Source organism: Patiria miniata, unplaced genomic scaffold, assembly GCF_015706575.1.
Source record: "Patiria miniata isolate m_02_andy unplaced genomic scaffold, ASM1570657v1 HiC_scaffold_3, whole genome shotgun sequence".
NCBI lineage: Eukaryota > Metazoa > Echinodermata > Asteroidea > Valvatida > Asterinidae > Patiria > Patiria miniata.
Genome location: NW_024037069.1, coordinates 43596266 through 43622078, shown reverse-complemented (window position 1 = coordinate 43622078; position 25813 = coordinate 43596266). Strand labels below are relative to the sequence as shown.

Sequence of the window (25813 nt, the reverse complement as noted above, 5' to 3'; positions counted from 1 at the left end):
TGAACAATGTGCAGAAATAGGCCGCATTTGTTTCGTCTCAAAGAACCATTGCGAAACGTATTTATTTTTAATTCCTGTGATGCGCTCTACTGCGCGGAAGGAAAGTTTTACCACACAGTCATCAAAACGAGGGCAGAGGTTCCGCACACACCTGAGTGAGTTCCTTTGTGTACATCATTAGCATAACAATAATTACCCAATGTAAAGGACGTCGTTGCGTACAATACATAAGTGGTTCCGATTTACTCTCTCCCATGAACACAACGTACATGTACGCTCGAAGTGAAGAGCCATTTTCGAACCGTGAGGGGCTTGTTTATTTGGAAGTTTTCATTTTGGTAGTTTTGTTTTGCAACATCGAAGAAGATCTATCATCGTGTATGATCACATCTTCTGAAGTAATCAGTTCAAAGCTTGGGAGACCACCATATAACTAGTACTGAGTTCCTGGTGCAGGGGTGTGGTACCACTCTACTTGTTATACCAGCAATGACCATGGTTGGGTTATTGTAAATTCACGTCGGCCCACCACGTTGAACGTGGACACCTGACGATACTGATGATGGCTCGTACGTGGATGTGTATCCTCCTCGTTTTCATTTCAATATTTTACCAAACGTCTGCCTACAACAGCGGTGCACCGGTTACATCATGCCTGGATATGCTTCCTGTACACGGCACAGCCATACCCTCGCCGGTGGAAACAAACCCCTTTACAGTTGGATTATACAACACAAACAGAACGACGTACAGGCCTGGAGAAATTGTCCAAGGTAAGTACGACATTTTGATTAAAAAAGGTATCGGTCAATGTCCTGGTAACATATAGTGCTGCCTGGTCGTGTCATTACCGAGACCTTTCAAATGTCTTTCTTGTAATCAATTATTTAAAATGTAAGAGTTAAATGACATGCTTACATGTTACTTCCAGAACTGTAAGGCTTTCACAAGCCTTACAGTTCTGGAAGTACTTACATGTAGAGCTTGTGTTCCATTATTTTGATGAGAAGATACCAATATTTGATTCAAATTTCATTATTGGGTAAAAATGTCACGTTTATGCCAACTTTGTTAACGTAAACACATAGATATACAGATCAGTGCGGGTTTTTTCCGGTCCAAGTTTAACGAGACCTTCTCCAGACCATTTTAGTGGAAGGAACGTGGTATCCTAACGCCACTTTTCTTTCATCATATAAATCTCAATGAACATAGGTCAGTCATTACAAAAATGTTGAAAAGACACGAATCTTGGACAGAGAAACATTTCCAACTTTGTTAGGAAACACTTTAAAATGCATTCAACTCTCCAAATAGACACAACTCGATCTTGATACCAGCCAACATGCATCCTTTGCTCAACGATTGATAGTCAAACTCTGAGCATTGACAGTCTTTGCTCGATCATGTTGGACACATCAATTCAGAATGTTCCATTAATACGAACATTGCGCGCATATTGTTCCCACCGGGCTTTCCCACCCCAGACATGGGGACTGTCACTTTTGAAGTGACAAAATCCCCACCCCTCGGGCACATTTAAGTGACAATCTCCGACATGCATATATGTACGTGGGGCGTACTGATGATTTCCTTTCCAACAGTACTCCATTTATGGTAACAATGTTATTGAGTGATAACCAGCTAGAATTAAATCCCCAGCCTGCGGCATGAAAAACGTGACCAAATCCCGACATCGGACCTGGGGCAGCGCGGGGGAGGGGGAAGGGGAGGGGGAAGGGGGATCAACGTTAATAGGCGCATTAATATGAGCATAAGTGTGAGATCTCTGTAAAGGTATAGTCAAGGTCTATACTACATCACTGCCAACCAGTGGCGTGGCCGGGGGGGGGGGGGGTAACGAGGAAGAATTTCTATAAATGACCTGAAGATGAAAATTGATAACGAAACTCTTATTTCCTAAGTTCAATTCCTGATCGGAGTTGGAGCGCATGTTGCACAGGCCCTGAGTGGGCATGGGCACAATGTCACGCCCCCGTTCTGCTATTGACAAACTCAATAACTTCATCTTCATGTAAACAAAAAACAAAACAAAAACTATTCCACAGTCAAATTCCACCCAGAACTTGGGTCTTGAAATGGAACAAAGCAAAAAGATCAGTACACCGGGGAAATGAACGCTAACTAGCCTTATCATTTATATCAAACGTTTGATTGGTTGTGACGGTAAATCCGTATTCCTTTATCATAAAAAGGTGCTGGTTTGCAGGGTCATTTTAAGTCAACCAACACGTACACTCTTTTTAACGTTCAATAATCGGTTCAATGGCGTGGCAGCGAAAGAGAGACCTTTTGTTCCCGTCAAATGCATGACTGAAGTCTGTTGACGGCAGATTATATTTTTTCATTGTCGTTTATTTGGAAATAATTCGTTGCAAGATAATCCGTCTACGAATTCCAGTACAGACTATATGCAAGTCTGCTTATGACACACAGTATGTCCCCCCCCAAAAAAAAAAACCAGTGTCCATCTAAATATTTTTGAAATAACAACAATCAGTCTCTCATCATGGCAAAAGACCTCAGTTTCAAGATTAATGATTCCAATCCCCAACTACATCAGCCCTTTTTCACAACATGAAGGATTTTACAAAGCTTAAGGTAGAGTATTGGCGCGAAGGAAATTACACAAACCAGACAGAAAATAATCCGTTAAATTGGCTGAACTGTCCATCACATGTAATGTTTGAACACTATAAGAAAACTAACGTGTTATTGTTTATAATGATGCGTTCTAATAACGCTCCACAATAAAGTGTTTACGAAAGAATCAAAACAAACATCCCGACAGGTGAAAGACAAAATTCAAATTGGCACTGAAACCGAGAGCGCGTTAATGCTGTCTTTTAGTTGAGAGGTTAGAACAAGAAAATGTCCTCAAAACATCTTATGACGTATATAGCACTGACAACCACGGTTTCAATGCTAGTTTGAAATTGGATATACCTAAAAAGGTCTTGTCGGCCAATGCTATACCTGAACACAAAACCTGTTAACGATGTTATACCATCCACACATAGCTGTACTCGCAAACTATATAAGCATACATGAGGGGAAAATGTGTCAATTTTTGGCTGTTTGGGTAATAACCGCGCACAAACGCCAGCCTGAAGACCACATACATAATAAAGTTAAACATTATTAGGGATTCACAGTATGCCATTAATCCAATAACGCTGAAGCAAAATGACCATCAGCGGCAGTTAAGGCGGTCCGACCGGTAAGAGGTATAGTGCTGGGGGTGTTGTCATTTTGTGACGGCATTAACAGCCTTCTCACATACCCCAGTTCCATGTTACTTATAATTGCTATACTGCTATACTATAGTTGTCCAATTTCATTTTACATGATGTCGGCATATGAAAATGTAATCTGTCGGCATTATAAAGGCCAAAGGTCTATAGCATAGTTACTCCCAAACACGGCCTGGCTTCAGGGGCGGATCCAGAACACAATTTGGGGGGGGGGGCCAAAAAAAAAATTTGGTCCCCCAAAAAGTGGGTCAAAAAAATTACGGCGTGGGGTTCATGGGCCCGCTTAAGGGCCCCGAAATTTTTTTGGATTCTAGATGCTCTGTGGTGCGATCTGAGGCAATTTCTGACCACTTTAACCAATGTTTTTTTTTGAGGAAAAGATGGTGGTGTACTCATTGCCTGCCTTTATTGCGATGTCACATAAAACAAAACAAAAAATGGTTTCGTTTTGGGGGGGGGGGCATGGCCCCCTTTGGCCCCCCCCCCCCCTGGATCCGCCCTTGCCTGGCTTCCAGATTAAGATGAACGTTACATAAATGATGGAAGTCTATTTTTGTTCTTCCTCCGTGTTTAAATCTAGAAAGGTACCAGCCTAAGCTAACAAAATAAAAAATTATAGAGAAACGGAAAATATTTAGAAAGTAAAAAAAAATTGGATAAAACTGTCCTGCCTCCTCATAGGCCTACGTACTGTAATTATACCAAAATAATAATAATAATAGTACATGACCTTTTGTGTAAGTTGCTCGTAGACATTTTTCGGTTTTATCTAGGCCTAGGCCATGTTCTCACAGTTCATCTGTACTTACGTGACTTTATGCACGAAGTTCACCTACCTCGATTTAATAATATAGGGCCTAGTTCATATCATGATTCACACGACCTTTTCCGTGTGCACTGAGGCGTGGAGAATTATAAGCCTCCTCCAGTTAAAGTTATACATGTATACACTATTTGGTATACATGTATAACCATACTCAGGACAACATCCGGATCACGTCGGGGTTCGCCGCCAGAAAAGTTTAGCCCCTCCACGCAGGCTGCATAACGGTGTGTGGAGGGGCGCTAAACTTTTTCGGCGAAGAACCCCGACATGATCCGGATGTATTTCCCCTGAAAAAAGCTTCCCACATACAAATGAGTTTTTTTGTGATCATCATGTAAATACAGCAGATGCAGATGTTGTTGCACGTATCATATGGCACAAAGATATGAGGTAGCCGGCCTTTTAACCTATACAAAATGAGTCCAAAGTAAGCCCGCCGGCCGACGGAATTTATACCTAAACTGTTTTGTGCCCAAAGTTTACTTCCCCATTACGATTGACATGACGGATGACTTAATATCATCGTTTCCTGATCCAAAAATAAAAGTTTAATTGCATATTTTTTTTACCTGAGTGCCGGAGCGAGCTGTCAGCGCCGCGGCGCGGTATACTGCAGGCAAGCGACTTTTCTGGATGATCCTCAGAAATTATTAGCTCCTTTTTGCATTTTTCTTAGTACAATGTACACTTTTATAACCACATCAAACAGAAGAAATGGACGAGAAAAGTAGGGGGACATTGACTAATAGGTAAAAGGTAACCCATTTGGGCCCAACCGTGGTCTGAAGGGCGCCCTCTCTTGGATTATAATCCGAGCTGACTCGTGTGTTTTTCTCACCGTGCGGGAATTTTGAGACTGATTGAAATGGACGATTCTGTCGTGACATTGTGCTTCTTATTCCTTGTCACTAGATTAGTCAGAGAAATATGAACGATTTGGTAAATGCGATGGAAGAAACGAATGTTTGCCAGTTTAATGTGGTGACTGTATAAGCCTACTTACTTGCCAATCAAGGCACCGTCATCATCAGTGCGCAGTTACCCATTGAACATATTAACTTAGGCATTGTGGAAGGGGCGGGGCGTCGTGGGGCCATAGGTAGGGGAATTGGTAGGACCCTACCCCTAGTAGAACTATGACCATTCCCATATCTGGCCATCACTTTTCACCCTGTGCACAAACCGTATGACTAGTATGAGACTGGTCTGTAATTCTGAAAATTCTAAGTGTTTTCTCAGTCCAGTAGGGGTAAATACTTCAATATTTTCCCTGCTAAATTTGACTTTTTTTAGGACTTGTATCACTTTCTGATGGCTGAAAGGTCACTGAAGGGAAAAATTAGTGATGGCCAGATATGATAGGAATCTTTCCCTATGGCAGTGCCAGGAATGTGCGGGCGACCTTGAACGTTTCGCACTTTCTTTTGAATTGGTTATCATTTTTGCAGTTATGCTTTTAATTTAAGTGCAGTCACACATTTTAACCATGCTATTGTTAACCAAGCAGTTAATACGTAGTATTTTAATGACTAAATTAGGCCCTTACATTAGGCCTATTGATAATTTCACAAAGCAACAAATATTAATGTAAATAAGCCTCTGTACTGATGATGTCACGAACGCTTTGTTTTAATAATCCATAGAAAAGCGCACAAGTAAACAAAGTCAAAGTGTGACATAATCAGTATATAAAAAGGCTTAATATTGCCAGCTACTTTTGTCATTGAGCCAATTTTTTGTGAAATTCTAATGCTCTTGAAGTTATGTTATCAACAGTTATGAAGGCCGTCATTCTTTTTAGCCCCATGGTTGAAATAACTTTAGAAACTCGTAGAAAAGATCCTGAAACGTTGTCTTCCTTTTTAATTTTGCAGTGACTCTAAGTGGAGCCTATCCTCTCCGAGGGCTGTTGATCAAGGCGCAGCGAGTCGGCAGCAGGGAGCCAATTGGCCAATGGATGGGGCCGTTCCCACCTGGACTGAGAGTACTTCAATGCGAGACGGGAAACGCCGTCACAAACTCCATCAACAGCTTGAAAACGCTGCCAATGACGCTGTCGTGGTATGCGCCAAACATCGGCACGGAACAAGTGGAGTTTGTGTGAGTTGCCATGAAATTAAAACTTGTGTTGCTAAGACAAAGAGTTAAAAAACAAAAGTCAGGTTTTAAAAGGCACCACTAAAAAGAAAAAACGAGCAATGTTGGCGTTGAACCAGACTAAAATTTGTTATGGTAAAAATTTCTAAGTAAAAAAAACCCAGTCGATCACTACTGGTACGCATTTTCATGGCCGTTCCGTCTTTGATATTGTTTACTAAAACTATAAAAAAAAACGGCGCTGGCCAAATATTCACTGCCAAGAATGAAGGCCACTTATTTGTGCTGTAGTGTGAGTACCAGGAATGTTATTTTCAATAAACTCAGTCTTTGCATTAAGATATGTAGGATAGAGATTTTCGTACATAATAACACTGGCATCTCGATATACATATAATGTGATTCTGTATTCTATGTTGAACATAAAAACACTGAACACAAATGAAGGTATTTAATATCAGCTAATTTCTCTTTTGTTTCTGATCAACAGAGCCACAATGGTATCATCGACAAATGTGTTCTGGCTCGACACAAAATCAACAAGCATTCTCGTCGATAGTACAGGTACGTGTCTTTGAAACTTGCATTAGGTTTAAGATTTGAAACCATGTTTAGTTTGGTAAACGTTTATTTCTGACAATGGGTTACGGCGTGCAATCCATGTGCTGTGGTACGTGGGTTCAAACCCCGATCGGGAACATGGTGATTGTGTCCTTGGGCAAGACACTTTACTACAATTGCCTCTCTCCACCCAGGAGTATAAATGGGTAACTGTGAGGGTAGAGACCAGATTACACCGACCTCGGTTGCAGAAAGTGATGCCGTGACCTGTTGAACAGGGGTAATAATTGTGAAGTGCTTTGAGACCTAGCTTTGTTGGAAAGCGCTATATGAATGACACACTAGTACGTTACCAGTCATGTTTGTACACAGTGTATCACCGGTTTTTCACACTATCCTAAGTCACTGTGTTTGACCTGGGTCCAAAACAGAGATTTAAGTAGCCCCTTTCACACAACTCCATTGCTCTTCACTGGGTAAGATCCAACCCTTGTCGGGACTGGGGTAGAGAGGCTGAACTCGGCTAGAATACACCAAATCTACAACCAACCCCTGTACACACCGGTGTGAGTGTGAACGATTTGCCTTGCCTACATGTACTCACTAACGGTGGACCTGTTTTCATTTAAACATTGGTAGGCAAGACCATAGTGTGAAAAGGACTTAACTCTCACGTGTTGATGGTTTTGACATGACTTTTTCTCTTTTTCCCACTGCAGCAAGTATTAACACCACTCAATGTGACCCCAATCCCTGTGTGAATGGCAGATGTGATGTTGTGGGTACTAATCTGTTCGCTTGCACCTGCTTCGAAGGTTTCATAGGACTCGCATGCAAACAGAACGGTGAGTTGGTGTGGTCACGGTGTGGTCACAGTGTGGTCGCATGATGTTTGGGTTGCCGGTCTGTATGACTTCACAAGACAGATTGATAATCAAGTGATCACAAGATATCACAAGTCATCACAAGTCATCACAAGTCATCACAAGATATCACAAGTCATCACAAGTCATCACAAGATATCACAAGTCATCATAAGTCATCACAAGTGATCACAAGATATCACAAGTCATCACAAGTGATCACAAGATATCACAAGTCATCACAAGATATCACAAGTCATCACAAGATATCACAAGTCATCACAAGATATCACAAGTCATCACAAGATATCACAAGTCATCACAAGATATCACAAGTCATCACAAGATATCACAAGACATCACAAGTCATCCAGTGTCAAGTTGGGTCATAAAGCTACTCCAGTGAACTGAGACAAAGACATTCCTTTGAAATTGTTCCTCCCATGTTACTTGTAACCTGGGCCCAATTTCTTGGCTCTGCTCACCGTTAGCGAAAAGTCCCTGCTTACTGTAGCAGAAAATTGTGTGCTTACAGTAAGCGTATTTCACGGATTAGCAAGGAATTTTGGGTTATGCGCATGTGTACATCTCTAGCTAAGGATAGTGTGCCTACAGGGTTAACACAGAATTTGGAAAAAATATTGCAGCCTGACGTCACTTTTTTCTTCATATATCATCTCAATGAAGGTGATTCATTGCAAAAATGACGATAAGACATGAATCTGGGACTGAGAAACATTTCCAATTTTGTTAGGAAATACTTTTAGGAAAATATTTCTTGACTCTCCATAGACTTTGTACACAACCCCTGAAGTGGCGTCAGGTTGCAACATTTTTTCCCAGAATTTTTCTGCAAGCGCGATTAGCACATAATGGTGATTGTAGGCATGGAATTCTGTGGTTAGCAGGGCCATGAAATTAGGCCCTGGTTGGACTTTTGATTGGACTTACACACTTGTGATGGAAGGGAGCTTTCATTTCCACAAAGTGATTTTTCAATTAAAAACGTTACCAGCTAACCAACTATTCAATCAGTTAAAGAACTAAATAACCATTTTGAATGAGTAGTTACTTTCAGCTGCCTTAAATTCTACTTTTCCAAACTTATGAAATTGTTTTTTTGGTACATTAGCTTCTGCATGTGCTGCACTACCTTGCCAGAACAATGGCGCCTGTCTGCAGGGAGAAACCCCGGAGGCCTATATGTGTCAGTGTCCCCACGGCTTTACAGACAAGAACTGTGAAACTCGTAAGTCTTGTCACTTTCATTACATGTACTTACATGTACTTTCAAACTGTCATGTCTACATCACTCTACTTACCTGTAGAGCGAATACTACATATGCATTGTTCCCTATGCCGGCAGGCAATTTGCTAAGAGTTTTACATACAATAGCGCCCTCACGTGTCCTACCCACGACGCCCTGTGACATGCGCACCACGTTAGCGTCCTCTTTTTCTCTTAGCCGCAGGACGAGGTACACGTGAAATTTCAACGACCTGAATTTCGCTATTTTATTGGTACCTCTTTTGCTTAGAGAAAGCTATTTCGAAAAGAAAGTATTGTAGAGTTGTTCTAGTGAAGTATTGTAGAGTTGTTCTAGTGAAGGATTTGAGTGAAAGTGAAAGAAATGAGTAATAGGAAGTTGGGGAGGACCGGGTGTGTCGATAATGGAGGGACGTACATCCCACCAGACAAGCCCGAGTTCTCGGGGGACTGCACCGGTGATGGTACGTCACCGCGGCAGCAGTCCCCTAGTCGGCCCCTTCAGCCACTGCCGGCTGTCGGAGCTGACGGACCCGTTGACCAAGCGGGGGGCCGTACAACCCCACCGTCTTCGGTCAATGTTCGCGGGTCCGCCCAACATGGAACAATGCTCTGAAATGGATTGACTCATTTCTCACTCAACGTCACCAGCAAGTTGTTTTGGAGGGCACTTCTTCAAACAAGTCGAAGGTCATTTCTGGGGTTCCACAGGGGACAGTGCTGGGTCCTCTCCTGTTTTTAGTATACATTAACGATCTGCCACAGAACATCAAATCGCATGTGAGACTCTTTGCAGATGACTGTGTCATGTACCGGGAAATAAAAACTGCAGCAGACCCTTGCATTCTTCAACAGGACATCAACACACTTGAAAAATGGGGAAAAGATTGGCACATGTCATTCAATGCCTCCAAGTGTCACACCATGAAGATCACCCACAAGAAGAACTCAGTCGACTCCAGTTATCACATGGGTAATGCCAAACTACTAGAGGTTAAACACCATCCCTACCTGGGGGTTGAACTCAGTAATGATCTCAAGTGGTCCACTCACATTGATCAGATCATCTCTAAAGCCAATCGTATGCTCGGGCTACTCAAGAGAAACATCCACCACTGCAACAGTAATACCAAGTCCATTGCGTATCAGACACTAGTCAGACCAAGGCTAGAATATTGTTCCGCCATTTGGGATCCTCATCATGCGTCGGATAAAAAGAAATTAGAAAGCATTCAACACAGAGCAGCTAGATTTGTTATGCAAGACTACAGCAGGGAGTCAAGCATCTCAGCAATGATGAATACACTCAAATGGGACACTCTTCAAGATCGAAGGACCAAAGTTCGATTAGTCACACTCTACAAAGAAACCCATGGGCTTACACCGAGTAATATGGAAGATTATCTGAACATCGTCAACTCATCAAGGGGGGTTTCTACTAGACAGACCGGACCTTTCTCATATAGAGTCATCACCACAAATAAGGACTGCTTTCGTTACTCAATGTACCCAAAGACCATCCTAGAATGGAATCAACTTCACCCTAACATCCGCTCTTCACCTGACATTAAGACTTTCAAACTGGCACTGGACAACATCAACATTCAAGACCTGGCTTCCAAAACCCAATCAAGAATTTAGTTGCTGCACACCTGACCCTGACCAACGTACGTCGACAACCTTCTAGGTGTTTGTACGTTTATGGAACAGAAACAGAAACAGAAACTGAAGGGGAAACGCACCGGCAAGACAAAGAAATTGTCTAACGCCGGGGCAATACCCAAAAAGGGACGTACGGCAAAAGGTGGCCCCGCTACGGGGCGCACCGTGCCTGTCCCTGGCCCGTCTACGGGGCACACGCAGCCGGAGGAAGTACTCCTCCATGGCTCAGTGCACCCAGGCCCACCCAGCCCCGTGATTACCACGATGCCTGGGGATGGGCTGTTATATGGCCGGTTGATTGACCGTACAGCACCCGCCTATGTTACCGGCGTGGGGGCGCTGTCGGCCGCCCGGGCTATTGATAGCGTAGAACCGAATCCCTGGGATTCCCCCAGAGATTTAACGCTACGCTCGGAGGGCCCTGCCTCCACATCGGATTTCATTCGTTGTTCGGGCATCCCCGTGTCCCCGCAATCCTCGGCAACTACTCGGAGTCGCTCCTCAAAGAAGAAAAAATCAAAAAAGAGCCGCCGTTCCCGCCGTTCTTCGACGAGTTCCAGCGAGTCATCCGGCCGATCGCACCGTGGGAAACGCCACAAGGGTGGCGACCCGATCTCACGCGATGATTTTTTGGAGGCCTTTCACTCCCTCGCGGCCTCATTGTCGGGCCGACAGGGAGATTACGGTCACAGTTGGCCGACTCCGGGCCAAAGGGACATACCGCACACGGTTAGCCGTGCGCCGGAGTCCCCTCCAGAATTACAGCCCCCACACGCCGGTCATCACGGCCGTGGTGGGGTGACTACAGACCAGCGGACAATGCCGTGCACGGAGGGCCGTGCACCGGCGTCCCCGCCCGGTATTAGTTTACACCCATCGGCGTCACTGGACTCTGAGCGGGGCTCGATACCGGGACGCCGTGACGGCGCTGCTTCGCCCCCGGGGCCTGGTTCCCATTCCCCGGTGGCAACTCGCCCCCCGGACTCTGACAATTCGGCGGACGAGAGCGAACTGACCCGCACCATGCAACGCCTATCGGTGGCTGAGACCGAACTCCGCTTGGTCCAACGGGATATGATCAGAGTTCTAAATCTTCCTGCTGGTACCGAACCTCCTCCTCCTCCTGAGCGTCAGTCGTTCAAGAAGCGATCGGGACCGACGGCAGAACCGGTCCGGGCTTTTCCCACAATGCCCTTGGACCGCGTGTGCGTTGACCACATCGACGGTATAATGCACGCAAAGACTTGAGTGCCTACGCTAAACGCGTAGACTCATATTATCATTTCCCCCCAGGAGATTTTGAGAAATATTTCTCAACTCCGGTCCTGCCGGACTCGGCCATTGACAAGCTCGCCGCTGACCGAGGGACAGCTTCATCCAAGGTTCCTTTTACAGACAAGACCCGTGGAAAGCTGGAAGATGTCACCCGCAGAATGGACTCGGCGGCACGCAGTGGTATGCGTGCGACGTCCTTTCTTCTTCTCCTGTCAGAGTACCTGGCACTGGGATATGAAGAAGATTCGGTGATACCAGCCGACATGATGGTGGCTGCTCTCCATTGCCTCGATCGCGGCCTGTGCTCCACTCTCGACCAGTTTGCTAGAGTGTCGACCTTAGCAACATCGTCACGCCGCGCCAATGTGCTAGATGCGCTTTTCCTCCCTTCACCGGGAGCACGAAAGCGTCTCGACGATCTCCCGCTCTCAGGCCCGGACTTATTTTCTGGTAAGTTCCAGGAGGCCATGGAGGCTGAAGCAAAGCGCCTCAAGGCCACGGAGAAAATAAATCTCAAGAAACCGGTCGAGCCGAAAACCGCGGACAAGAAGAAACAGCCATCTTTTGTCATTCCCCGGCGCCGCCCCCCGGTCAGAGCGGCCCGTGGTGGATTTCGTGGGCGCGCCGATAAGGCGGTCGGCCCGCGCTATTCACAACCACATATCGGACAACAGCGTCCCCAGTCGGGACGCGGTTTCCGTGCGCCCACTCCCCGGTACACCGGGGCGTGGCGCAAGTGACTTATGCGTCTCCAGGTGGCCTCCCACCGCTGGACCCGTGGGAGGCCGCCTTCAGGAGTTCGTGGGGTCCTGGGTGCAGGTGACTTCCGACCGGTGGGTCCTCGAAACAATCAGCAGCGGTTACGCGCTCGAGTTTACGAGGACCCCCCCGTCGGACATGCTAATTCGGACAACGCCCGTACCGCCCGACACAGCAAAACGCCGCTCCCTCGAGGAGGAGATCGACGCCCTCCTTCTGAAGAGAGCAGTTCGTGTTGTCCCCCAAGGGGGGACCCGGGCAGGTTTCATGTCAACCTTCTTCTTGGCCCCCAAGAAGGAAACCGGCGTGTGGCGTCCAATACTGAACTTAAAACCCCTCAACAAGTTCATACGTCCGAAACGTTTCCGCATGGAAACGTTACGGACCATTCTTGCATCGATCATGACACCAGCGTGGGCGGCCAGTATAGACTTGAAAGACGCGTACTTTCACGTACCGATCAGGCCGGAACATCGCAAATTCCTACGTTTCCAATACAAAAATACACTGTACGAATTTGTGGTGCTCCCGTTCGGGCTATCCACTTCTCCGCGGGTGTTCACCCGGATCGGGGCGATCGGAAGACGATCGGGGCGGCACTGCGGCGTCGAGGGGTCATGATATTCATGTACCTCGACGATTGGCTAGTAGTGGGCCGTTCTCGAGGGGAGACGGAAGCGGCGCTCCAACTAACGTGGCAACTTGCTTCCGACCTGGGATTTCTCATCAACACCAAGAAATCCCATCCAGTCCCCTCTCAGGTTCCCACCTTTCTGGGTGCATCCCTCGATCTTCGCAGGGGACTGGCCCGGCCATCGGAGGACCGCCTGCTGAACCTTCGGCAGTGCGTGTCCCTCTTCCTCCCGACGGTAGTGGCTCCGGCCCGAGCCTGGCTCAGGCTGTTGGGCCTTATGGCCAGTCTGGTGGACTTGGTGGATTTTTGCAGGCTGAGGATGAGGCCAATTCAACTTCACCTGCTGTCTTTCTACAGACCCCGCTGGCACCCGATCGACCATCCGGTGCCCACTACGTCTTGGCTAGTCCCCCACCTTCGTTGGTGGCTAGTCGAGGCCAATATAACGCAGGGCCGTGTTTTCCGCCCGCCCCGCCCGTCGGTACTTATCACAACCGACGCCTCAGGGTACGGCTGGGGGGCTACCCTCCACCCGCGACAGGTCGCGGGCGTATGGGGCCCCGCACATCAGTCATCTCACATCAACGTCCTGGAAATGCTGGCAGTCACCAACGCACTAAAACATTTCCAGTCGGACGTCAGAGGGCAAGCAGTCCTGGTCCGATGCGACAACGCCACAGTGGTGGCATACATCAATCACCAGGGTGGCACTCGGTCAGGCCATCTGTGTGCACTAACGTGGGATCTCACCCTCTGGTGCATACATCACGGGATAGCCCTGTCGGCAGTCCACATCCCGGGGGAAGAGAACGTCACGGCCGACGCTCTCTCCAGAGGCTGGATCGCCCCGACAGAGTGGTCACTGCTCCCACAGGTGGCTCAGTCGATCTTCAGACTAATCGACCGGCCGCATGTGGACCTATTCGCGTCGCGAATGAACAATCAACTACCGATCTACTGCGCGAGGGGCCCAGATCCCAACGCGTGGCAGACCGATGCACTGTCGGTGCGGTGGGACGGCCTACTGGCCTATGCCTTCCCACCCATCTCCCTCGTTTCTCGAGTGCTGACCAAGATCGAGCAGGAGGATTGCCGAATTCTCCTCATAGCCCCGTTCTGGCCCCGCCAGCCGTGGTTTCCCCGGCTCGTCCGACTCTTGGTTCACCGCCCGGTAATTCTACCGAAGAGGGCCGATCTTCTTTATCAGCCCAGCTCGGGAATCAATCACCGGGCTCCGGGGGATCTTCACCTGACGTGCTGGGTATTGTCACGCGATCCCTCTGCTCAGCAGGCCTTTCGCGACGAGCTGCAACAATTGCAGCCCAGTCCCGTAGAGCCTCAACCAGAAAGGTGTACGATAGCCGACTACGCCATTTCTTTAAATGGTGTAGACGACAATCCATTCATCCCCCCAATACTTCTGTAGGGGAAGTGGGGGATTTCCTCCTATACCTTTTTGACAGTGGGCTCACGACGGCCACAGTTAAAAATTATCGATCGGCCGTTGCCGCGATCCATCAGGGATTTTCGGACGGTTCCTCCGTTTCCGACAACCCTGCAATTAGCCAACTGATCAAGGGGATGTTTAATACTCGTCCCCCAGTACGCACATTAATCCCATCTTGGGACCTCTTCGGTGTATTATCTACACTGGCGAAGGCTCCCTTTGAACCAATGAATTGCTCAACTTTGTTACAGCTCTCCATCAAAGTAGCTTTTCTATTGGCTGTTGCTACGTCCCGACGACGTAGCGAACTACACTCGTTATCGATACAGACAGGACACATCCGGTGGGAACCGGGGGGTGTCCGCCTGATCCCTACGGCCGGTTTTCTCGCAAAGAACCAGTCGGAGACCTTTATGCCCCCGGACATCTTTGTCCCGGACATCAAGTCTTTTTCGAACGAGGCAAACGACAAACTTTGGTGCCCAGTTCGAGCACTTAAGTGGTATGTCAACCGTACGAAGTCACTTCGTACGGGACACGAAAAATTGTTCATCACGACGACCCCGCCCCATGGGCCGGCGTCCCGCGATACAATCACTCGCTGGATCGTGACGGCTATCCGGTCCGTACCGGGCGGCTGGCCAGCGACCCAGGGACCCATTCGAGCGCATGAGGTCAGGGGAGTGTCCACCTCGTGGGCCTTTTTTAAGGGTGTCCCCCTAGGTGACATCGTCAAGGCAGCCTGCTGGAAGAACCCTAACACGTTCTCCGAATGCTACCTGAAGGATGTCCTCCAGGCAGATGGCAAGGCTGGAAGAGAAGTGCTGCTAGCGGCCAGTCGAGCCTCACAGAAGCACTAACGGGTGAGCATATAAATATACATATATATATTGGTATGGGCATTAAGTTTACTTAGGTGTATCTATCATGTGTTCATTCCCATAATGGTTACACCCCCCTGACTTTTTGCGCACGAGCTCTTTGGGTTCCCCTGACGAGGTGAAACCTAGAGCGTCTGGGATGTAGGTTTTTGGTTTGGTGTTGTTTGCCTTTGGACACGCCTCATGTCCTACACCCCTGTAGACATACGGTAATTTGCGTATACCCACCGCCTTACTCGGTGCGAGTCTATGCATATGTAGTATTCGCTCTACAGGTAAGTAGAGTGATGTAGACTCCCCCCCACAGAAGTGTGGTTGGGGTCTACGAGCGAATACTTACCTGTAGAGCACCCCTCCCTCCTTCCCCACTATACTTGATTCCTTGAGTGCTTACGCAAGTAACACTTGAGAAAAAGAGGACGCTAACGTGGTGCGCATGTCACAGGGCGTCGTGGGTAGGACACGTGAGGGCGCTATTGTATGTAAAACTCTTAGCAAATTGCCTGCCGGCATAGGGAACAATGCATATGTAGTATTCGCTCTACAGGTAAGTATTCGCTCGTAGACCCCAACCACACTTCTGTGGGGGGGAGTTACTGAGTTTCTGAAAATGGTGACAATAAGTGTGACATTTAGATCAAATGGGAAAGTTTTGCTGTAGGAATACATGTTTCAGAACCTGGTACAAATATAGCAGTTAACAAGAAAAGAATGGATATCTGAATGCTGCTTATCCAAATGCTGAGCTGAAACAAGGAGGAAAGAATTTGGTCCACAATTTTGTCAATTTGTTGAGCAAAACGCAGCTTTTCAACGGATTCATATACTCGTGTCAAAGTTGTTTGAGAGAACTTTTTTCCCCAGCCATTTTCTCTTGAGATTTTAACGTATCATGCAATATTTATGCAGTAACGTTGATGAAGGGCAAAAACAATTCTATGTTGCAACTCTATTTCTTTGATAATCTACAGGAGTGACGTGCGCTGACAACCCATGCCTGAACTCAGGCGGCTGCTTCTCATCCTCGTTAGGCAATCCATATATCTGTCAATGTCCTTCGCCTTACACCGGACTCAACTGTGAAGCATGTAAGTTTGAAAGTCCACATGAAGACTTACCACCTATCAGTGCCCCCGTGTAACATCCGTGCCAAAATCAAGCAAATTTTTGGCCAAAAAGTCTTACATTTAAAAGTTTTTATTTGTTTTCTTTTCTTTCTTTAAGTGATCGTATCTAACTCTTGTGATATGAATCCATGTATGAACGGAGGTACATGCAACACTAACGCAACGACAGCATCCTACACATGTGCCTGTCCTGAAGAATTCACCGGAACTCACTGTGAATACAGAGGTATGTGTTCCTTTTCTATGCCAAATGTCAATCACACCATTAAGCTAGCTTGGCTCCAAGGGATGTAACGTTTTTTTTATGCCAGACGCAAGCCTCATTGAATGCGCCATTCAAAAAAATTAAATGGGCTGCCAATCCAGATTTATGTCTGCCAGTTGAAAATTTAATATATTGAAACATTGTGTATGCTTGTTTTTTTGTTTGTTGGTTTTTCCCCTTGAGGTAGCTGACTAGCTTATACTTGAACAATGAAATGAGATTTGCAACAGAATTTGTGGCTTCTGTGATAGAAATCCAGTCTCATGTTGTTTTTTTTATAAGAAATTGTTTTTTCCTCTGCTTTTTAGCTCTGGGATGCTACGTCGAGCCCTGCCAAAATGGCGGCCTGTGTTTCCAAGGCACCACGTTGAGCGTGTACTCCTGTCAGTGTCCACCTGGTTACATCGGCACAAACTGTGGGCAAAGTAAGTATCTCATTTTGCCTCATTTTTTCTGGTGACTGATAGAAATTCTGAAACAATTCAGTCTAAACAAACACTTTCAAAACTATGAAGTTTCACTGAATGGCCCCAAATATGTCAACTTGTCGCGAAGCATTTTCCCGCTTCAAGGAAAGACCCATATCACAGACACTTCTCACTTTGTCATTCTCAGCGGCGGGGGTAGGTTGCGATAGTCGGCCGTGCAACAATGGAGGAGTCTGTTTCCCTGGTAACACTCCTGAAGCTTTTGCCTGCCGGTGCCCTCCGACCCACACTGGTGCTGAGTGTAACATACGTAAGTTGTGTTTATTTATTCTTGATCCATCATCAACTCTTTGTACACAATGACGAGAGTGCATTAATTTAAACTTCTTAGATCTTGATCCTTGACACTAGCAGAAGTGGGGCACAGATTGCAAGGGGTTGGGAACTTAAATGGCTTCATTTTCGGGAGGGGGAACTCAAGAGGTTTTAACAAGAAAAGTTAATGTTTTTCTCTCCCAAAATCTGGGAGAGGACACAAGGGAAGGGGGGGGGGGGGTACACACAGGACTTCAGTGAGACACAAGTGTCTCCGTATCCTCCCTCCCTTACTTGTAAAACTCCACGTAATTAACACTCCCAGTCCCAAACAACTATCTATAACACAATGGCCAAAGTGCTTCGTTTCAGTTTTTTTATTAGCAACAATTCTTAAGATTTATTTAACAGAGGTTTTGATCAGACTGAGCTGAGAAGATGATTATTTTTTATCATGAAGATATCTCAATCTAAACCCCATCCCTCTGAGATATTAAAAAATCCACTCGGACATTTGAGAGGATTTTCCAATATGGAAAAGAGTGAATTATCATTAAAATTAATATTTTATTTCTGGTAATGAAACCAAGGAATCCTCAAGAGCGCCCTAGGCACTGTAAGCTCGCAAGCTTAAAGAAACCTGTGGAGAGAAGACGATGAGAAGAAATTACAGTTTTAGAGGTGGGAGGAAAACCCCAAAAGGATATTCTGGGAAAAACCCACGGAATCAGGTAGGGACTGAAAACCCAATCCACATGTTGGCCCAGGCGGGATTCGAACCCGGGTCACAGCGGTGGAAGGCGAGGAAAGTACCGCTACGCCAACCTGACTCCATCTTGCTGAAACCATCATAGTCCAAAAGCTTTGTATTGAAAATTATTTCTGTGATTCTCAGTCCAAAAAGAATCAATATTGGGTTTGATTATTGAAATGAGTTATTGAATGGTGTTGCCTGTTTGCCTTTAAAATTTGAAACTAATCAGTTGACAGTCCAAAAGAAGAAAATATTTTCTTGACCGTAACCTTTTTCTCAAATTCTTCAGTTTTGTAAAAAAAAAAGCTTCATGTGAAAAAAAAGTCCTGTCCCCATTTTCTGCAGTTACTGAGATCTTTCATTTTCCATATTTCAGAAGTAAATCTCTGTGTTTATTTTTGTCACAATTCAGCCATTACTTGTAACCAAAGGCCTTGTCAGAATGCTGGTACCTGTGTCAGCGGTAACCGACCTGATTCATTTATCTGTCAGTGCACAAATGCCTTCACCGGCTTCTATTGTGAGCTGCGTAAGTGGCAGGTGTATTTATTCATTACAAAGTTTGGTTCCATGTATAGCCTTCTCTCCAGTCTGAGTTTCTGTACTGTAAACTGGGTCTGTGTGGATCCCGTGGTGTGCTTTTTAACATTGTTTCATGATGTGTATTAACAGGAATCTGTTCGCTCCAAGAAGTAGGGATCTTATGTAAAATGGCCATCTTAAGTTAGAGGGCATTTTAAAATTTAATGAAGACAAACTGGGCCTATGTCAGCAGAATTAAAGCATTGCCCTTTAAGATGGCTGCTTTGGTAAGGTCTAAAGAAGTTGTGCATCTGAATGCATTCTTTATTTCTCTGTAGACATAGGTAGACCCTTTGTTTTTCTTGGCAGATAAAGCTGTGCCAAATACCGTATACCAAATATTTGAATATTTGATCATCAATGGAAATATCCAAAAAGAAATTTTTGATTCAAATATTCAAGAAATGTGAGCAGTATCAAAGAGAAGATTGGGAAAAAAAACACAATGTTGTTTTAATTCCGTAAGTTTGTCAAATGCAATACTTTTGTTGAAAGCCACTTTCGCGAATGACTTGAACGCTTCCATGAGGAATATTAAACTGGAAAAAAGAAAACTATTCAACGTACATGTACTCTGCTGTCACTGTAGTGTTATCAATTGATTGTAATGCCGATATGCTTTCTACTTTTTAATTTAAATATAAAAGCTAACACTAAGTAAAAAGTAACAATTCTTCAAGTGTTTACTTTTTCTTGTCTCTTGGGTATGCTGTGAGCAGTTTTCTTCCAGATTAACTCAAAGGTAATAAGCACTGTAGACTGTCCTGTCAGTGGCTTCTGCTTCAAATAGAATACACTGTATGTGCTTTGCAATAATTTTCATTTTGAGGTAGATGTGCACCACTTCACCTCATAAGTAAGATGGCCATGAAGGGACATCCAACATTTCTTTGCAGATTATTTCCAGCATTGCACATTTCATCAGGGAACTGTGTTGCTTGGTCACTGTTTATAGCAGTGCACCCTTACATTTTTTTGTCGTTTGTTTCATTTTTTTTCTTTCATTTATGGTTGTTTGAAGTTGCTATTTGTCTAGTGGCTGTCATTTAAATACGCATACTTTCTCCTAAGGCGAGCCATCAGATAACAGACCGTTCGGGTACCGGGTCCGGTATGCTAATTTCTTTCACCCCAATCGGTACGAAGCCAGAAACCACCCGGTCACTGAAGCGTGACGCCCCAATCGGTCCAAACTAGTGACTCAGGGTTTCACAATAGGCAACATAAATTGAAGTCTGGCCATTGTTGGAGGATTATTCGGCCTGCTGGGATAGTAGTGGTGATGACTGCTCATCACAGTCATTGTTGCCTACTGGAGGATTAGCGCGTCGCAAATTGGTATCTTTGTGATGAGCCAGAGCCATGGTGCAGAAGCCTGGTGGAGTTAATCCAGGCCGATCGGTTCCATGCAAGGTCCCAATCCCTTCAACATACTGGGCGGGCTCAACCCCGAACGGTCCAGGGAGGGATTCTAATTTGAGGGCTCGCCTAAGTTGGCCATCTTGAATCGAAAGCGAGTCAAATGTTGCAAACATTTTGTTTAACAGGTTGTGTTCATTGTTCATCTAAAGTACAAAATGATTGAATGTTTTCCATTTCAGTTTTGTGTGTATTGTTGATGTACCCTAACGTGGCGCGGCCCCTAACGTGGCGCACTTGGATTTTTCGCCGGTAGCGCCTACCTAGAGCAAAATTTTAAACTGAAATTTCACAGAAAGTGAAATTTCATCAAGTTCTAAACGGTCCTGTTCATAAATCGCGAGTTTATTTACCCGTAACAAAGTTAGAAGGAAAAGCTATTTTGGCGTGATTTTCCGATTTTATTTTCAAGTGCAAAGGGAACCCTTAGAAAATGCCCTGAAAAATAAGATAATAATTTTCTGACAAACATTTGGCTGGGTATGTAAGTAAAGATATTAATTATTTATCAGAATTTATCAAGTTTACAGGAATTCGTAAGTGTTAATTTGGAATTTTCCAAGATTTATTCAAGTGCGCCACGTTAGGGAACACTCCGCCAATTTGTGCCCAATTTCCGGACGCGACCGTTTTTGCATTTCGGATTAAATTTTATGAAACCGAAATTGTTCACAGAGGTTAAATAGCAAGCATTAAAAAGGTAAAAGTACCAGTATTTCACTGCATGAATTTGAGGTTTGTCAACAAAGAGGTTTGGCAACACTACACGAGGAAAGTTGGGTAAGCTTCGAAGTGCGCCACGTTAGGGAACACGACTATATAGTGACTCTGTACATTAAAATCATTTCACGGGTGAACATATATGCATACAAGGGTGTTCATTTCTGCTTATCGGTAATTTGCCATTCAGTGAGAGCTCTCATGTTTCACCACTGCTATCCATGTACTGAGTGTCAAGAATAGAATGCAAGTACCTGTGGGTAGGCATACACCGCGTTATGGGGAAGTTTTTTATTGTTAGGCAAATTAGGACCGAGTGATGGGGACTTTCTGCTGTCCCCATAGCATTTTCGGTCCCCACAAATACCTTGCACAGACGAGTGCAAGTCCCCATAATTACGGAACAAGAATGTGTGTGTTCACAGGTTATTCATTTGTGAGCTGATCACCTGCGAAGCACCTGTGAAGCAGCCGATAGGTAACAAAGCCGCCTGCACAGTGCAAAAAGCAAAGTAATTTTTTTGTGTGGGTGCGGGAATGTAAGCATTGTATGTGTGTTTGCATGTTACAATATGTAGTTATACACGCGGAAACCAGTTTAAGGCGTTAGCAGACTGCCCTCCATTGGTTCCCTGTAGCAGATTGCACAGCGCCCTCAACCGTGTGTGCATTTCCGTATCCTTCAATTTCCAGCTGTTGCTTTTGTTTACAAGTGGCTGTATGTAAATACTGACAAATTCTCAGTTTGCCTGTTTTTCTGTCTTTGCTGTTTTTAGTTTTAAAAAAGTGCTTGCTTATCTATTGAAACTTGTGTTTGTTTAGAGTTGCAGCTTTACTTGTTATAGCCTGTTTTTCCTCTCACTATGCAGAAATTGTTCATTCCAGTATGGATTAATTCAGGATTGTTTAAAAGTTTCTTTTGCTTTCACTTTTTCTGAAAAAAAAATCTGTGTCCATTTTTCAAAATGGATATCAGGTCTTTCCATTTGTCGGATAGAAATCAGTAACACTAGTCTGGTCACCCTTTTCTTTGCTTATTCATTGTAATATCTTGCCTTCAAGACACCAGACTTGTATCATGACTTCAGCATGATCTCAGTGCATGTTATTATGCCGTGTCCAAATTACTAACGGCTACGGCTAGGAGAAACACACGGGTTTATGGGAAATGGCTGCAGCCGCTTTCATAGCCGTGTGTGTAATTAAAAGCCGTAGCCATGTAATCCGGACGCGGCCATAAGTAAATATTTTAATTTGTCAATTGCCATCTTCATCTTCCAGCCATAACCGCTTGCTCCCAGTCGCCATGCCGGAACGGCGCCACCTGCTTCCAGGCTTACGATGACCCTCTGGGTCATTTCTGCCGCTGTGCGCCAGGGTGGGAGGGGATGTACTGTGACCAGCCATTGGATGCCTGCGCCTCCAATCCCTGCTTGAACGGAGCACAGTGTAACAACTCCCAGACACTCTACACCTGTATGTGTGCCTCAGGCTTCACTGGACTGAACTGTGGACTGGGTAAAATAGATCTTAATGTTTTTTGCTAGTCTCAAAGACAGCCAGAGACAGACTGACTCACTGACCTGCTTAAAGGAGCATAACGGCTTGAATTTCCTCGAAAATTGTAGTTTTGGAAAGTTTACTTATCCTATTTCTTAGGTCTCTGATAGGAAACTAAACCTAATGTCTTACCATTCCCAAGACAAGAAGAAAAAACTAAATTGTTTACAACTCACATCGCATTGATCTCGGCATTCGCTGGATGTCTGCCATATTCAAAGCGCGGTAACGCATCGCTTAGTTAGTACCGATGTTGACCCGCTGGAAATAAACCTTTTGGGGGATAAACGTTTGAGGTGCACCGTATTTTGAATCGCTCCTATTCCAAAAGGCTGTCAGTTTGAATATGTACATGAATGAGTACATTCTTGAACAATTTTAATAGGTATAAACCAATGTGCAGCACCCGATTTACATTAACATCATCGCAACTTAATTATGATCCATTGCAGTGCTGTAACGCATCGGATGCGATATCTTTTATCTTTTAGGTAGTTGGTATGGCCACTAAACACGGGAGTGTGGCCTTGTAGTTAGGGTTTGTGTCTCATGATCAGAGGGTCAGGGGTTCGAATCCAGCTGCTGGTCATATGTTGTGTCCCTGGGCAAGCCACTTCACCCCCACTTAACTCTCTCCACCCAGGAGCATAGCTGCCAACTGTTACTAATTTTTCGTAATTATTACGAATTATTTGTTAAATTACGAAAATACGATTTGCCACTAAAACATTACGAATTTCCCATTTTCTACCTAATGAAAAAAAAAAAATACTTGTAAAGTATCGTTTTGACCGAAAACTTCTGGCGAAATGTCGCGATAATGGATGGACTGGTGACAAGTCTAATAAGAATGCAGTCAAGCACCTGATAGACAACAATGCAGTGTGCGCAGTGGAGTACTTGAGGACCAGACTAAAACTATTTTTCAATGGTGTGTCATTTGTGTGCATCTCGTGGATGTGTGGTTGTGTGTACTGTATGTGAGTACTTTTCAGTGACGATCGTGAGCACATTTGGTCGCTTTTTGCCGGGTTGAGACCCATCAGTGCGACAATTTAATCATGGAATTTAATAAGAGTATGGTTGGAATAATTGGTATTACAGTTTGAGTTTGTCACAACGTCCAGAAAAGATAAATCAGCATGCGTTTGCAAGGTATGTTGGCGGGATATTTCTATTGCATACGGTCATGACGGTGGCCCTAAATCATTGTGTGTAAAAACATTGATACGAACTCGAAACTCCACATCGATAGCATGCATCTCCAAAAAAATATGCGCATATTTTATTATTGTTATTATTTATTTGACTCCAACAAACAAATACAGACATTAAAAAAAATTAATTAAAAAAAAAATTTTTTTTTTTTTTTAAAATTATCTTTTGGCCTACATTACATTATTATTCACAAGAAGAAGGGTATGCACATGTATGTGTACATGTAAACCATGTACCTGTACTCGATGTTGGTAAAGCTTTTGATAAAACGAGAAGTTGAAAATGACTGCGCGGGTTGATTACTAATTGGGATTTTGAAATGTTGGCAGCTATGCAGGAGTATAAATGGGTACCGGCATTAGCTGGGGAGTAACCTGCGATGGAGTAGCATCCCGTCCAGGGGGAATAGAAATATTCTCAGTGGTTTCATGCTTCTGAAACCGGGGATAAACCTCAGCCTGATGGGCCACATTGGCTCGTGACAGACTTGTTTTTATTTACACTAAACACGAGTGCATTCCACTCCAGAAATCGTTGCAAACGTACGCAATCTTTTGTGCACAGCCAATTGTATAATATTGGCAAAGTTTGCGTTGTTTGTGTGAGTCAAATGCACCCTAGGAGAGATTATTATTCGCTATCACCATCATAATGTCGATGTTAATTTGATTCGCCCTAACAGTGATTCGTGCCTGTGACAACGACCCCTGCATGAACGGAGGCACCTGCTCACCCCAGGGTAACTTATTCACCTGTGCCTGTGCTAACGGGTGGGAGGGGACAACTTGTACCGTCCCTACAAACAGGTGTGAACCCAACCCATGTCAGAATGGAGCAACATGCACTAATCTCCAGACGTCGTTTGACTGTATCTGTCCATCGGGATATAGTGGACCAACCTGTAATAATGGTAAGTCCTAGGAAAAACTAGATTACTGAGGCTTTCAAAACGTATACTCTTCTTACACCCGCCATATACATGTAGACTACAAAATGTTTGAGTTGAAGGATTTGTTGTATTGAATAACAAACGATATGAAGCACCAACATTGTTATTTTTCGATAATTCAGAATATGAGCAGCACTGTTGACATTTTAAATGTGCAAAAAAACATGGGAGTCCAGTGGATATGTGAGTCTTTCTTTTTGGTGTACAGTGACGCGCCGCTATAACGAACACAACGGGGTCCACAGAAAGTGTTTGCTATAGTGGTTGTTAGTTATAATGATTGTCATTATAGTAGAATTCACTATTTTGGGAACCTGTGGGGACGTTCGTTATAACCAAACGTTCGTTATAGTGGTGTTTGTTAAAGCGGTGTTTCACTGTACTGGCAATATGGGTGAATATTGCTCAGCCTTAGGCTCTCTGAGGATAGGGTTCTCTGAGTGATTTCTAGTTTCATTATGGGTCAAAATGTTAATATGAAACATTGCAGAGGGCAGTTTTTAGGAGTGCCTCTTTCGGCAAATGCATACATGTAGCATAGATGAATTTTGCCTTGCTGAAGGGGCTCGTCAAAGTATTTTTTTTTTTAATTAAAAAAAAAAAATCTCCCTAGTCTTGCCTCTGGCAACACAAAGGTGTCATTTTCAAAAGTTTCTTTTGTTGACAGTCATTCAAGCCTGTACAAGTCAACCGTGCCTGAATGGTGGCAGGTGTTTCGAAGCAGCCAATCAGCAGGCCTATCAATGCGTCTGTACCATTGGATGGACAGGATTAAACTGTAATGAAGGTATGTCAACTATTACCGTGGTTACCCCATAAGGATGGATAGAACACACCTACCAAATTTTTAAAAAAATTCTCCAAACTTTTTCTTTTGAATCCTAGAGCTATAAAAAAGGCAAACAAGCTTATGAAAAGCTTGAAACTTA

At 44.7% G+C, this 25813-nt stretch overlaps 1 protein-coding gene across 50 annotated transcripts in view; it reads left to right on the top strand.

Moving 5' to 3' along the window:
* Window positions 1-226: 226 nt before the first annotated feature.
* Window positions 227-25813, top strand: part of LOC119737167 — a 127836-nt gene continuing 102249 nt past the window's right edge. For 39 of the 50 annotated variants that reach the window (XM_038211294.1, XM_038211298.1, XM_038211338.1 and 36 more), the window contains exons 1-13: window positions 228-773; window positions 5976-6201; window positions 6689-6762; window positions 7479-7604; window positions 8755-8871; window positions 16519-16635; window positions 16772-16900; window positions 17248-17364; window positions 17555-17677; window positions 18849-18965; window positions 22439-22675; window positions 24618-24845; window positions 25552-25671. In XM_038211294.1, the coding sequence (XP_038067222.1) occupies window positions 560-773; window positions 5976-6201; window positions 6689-6762; window positions 7479-7604; window positions 8755-8871; window positions 16519-16635; window positions 16772-16900; window positions 17248-17364; window positions 17555-17677; window positions 18849-18965; window positions 22439-22675; window positions 24618-24845; window positions 25552-25671 (1945 nt within the window). In that variant the 5' untranslated portion in view covers window positions 228-559. Of the gene's footprint in view, window positions 774-5975; window positions 6202-6688; window positions 6763-7478; window positions 7605-8754; window positions 8872-16518; window positions 16636-16771; window positions 16901-17247; window positions 17365-17554; window positions 17678-18848; window positions 18966-22438; window positions 22676-24617; window positions 24846-25551; window positions 25672-25813 lie in introns of all 50 variants that reach the window. The other 11 variants (XM_038211312.1, XM_038211329.1, XM_038211336.1 and 8 more) reach the window with 2 other exon arrangements.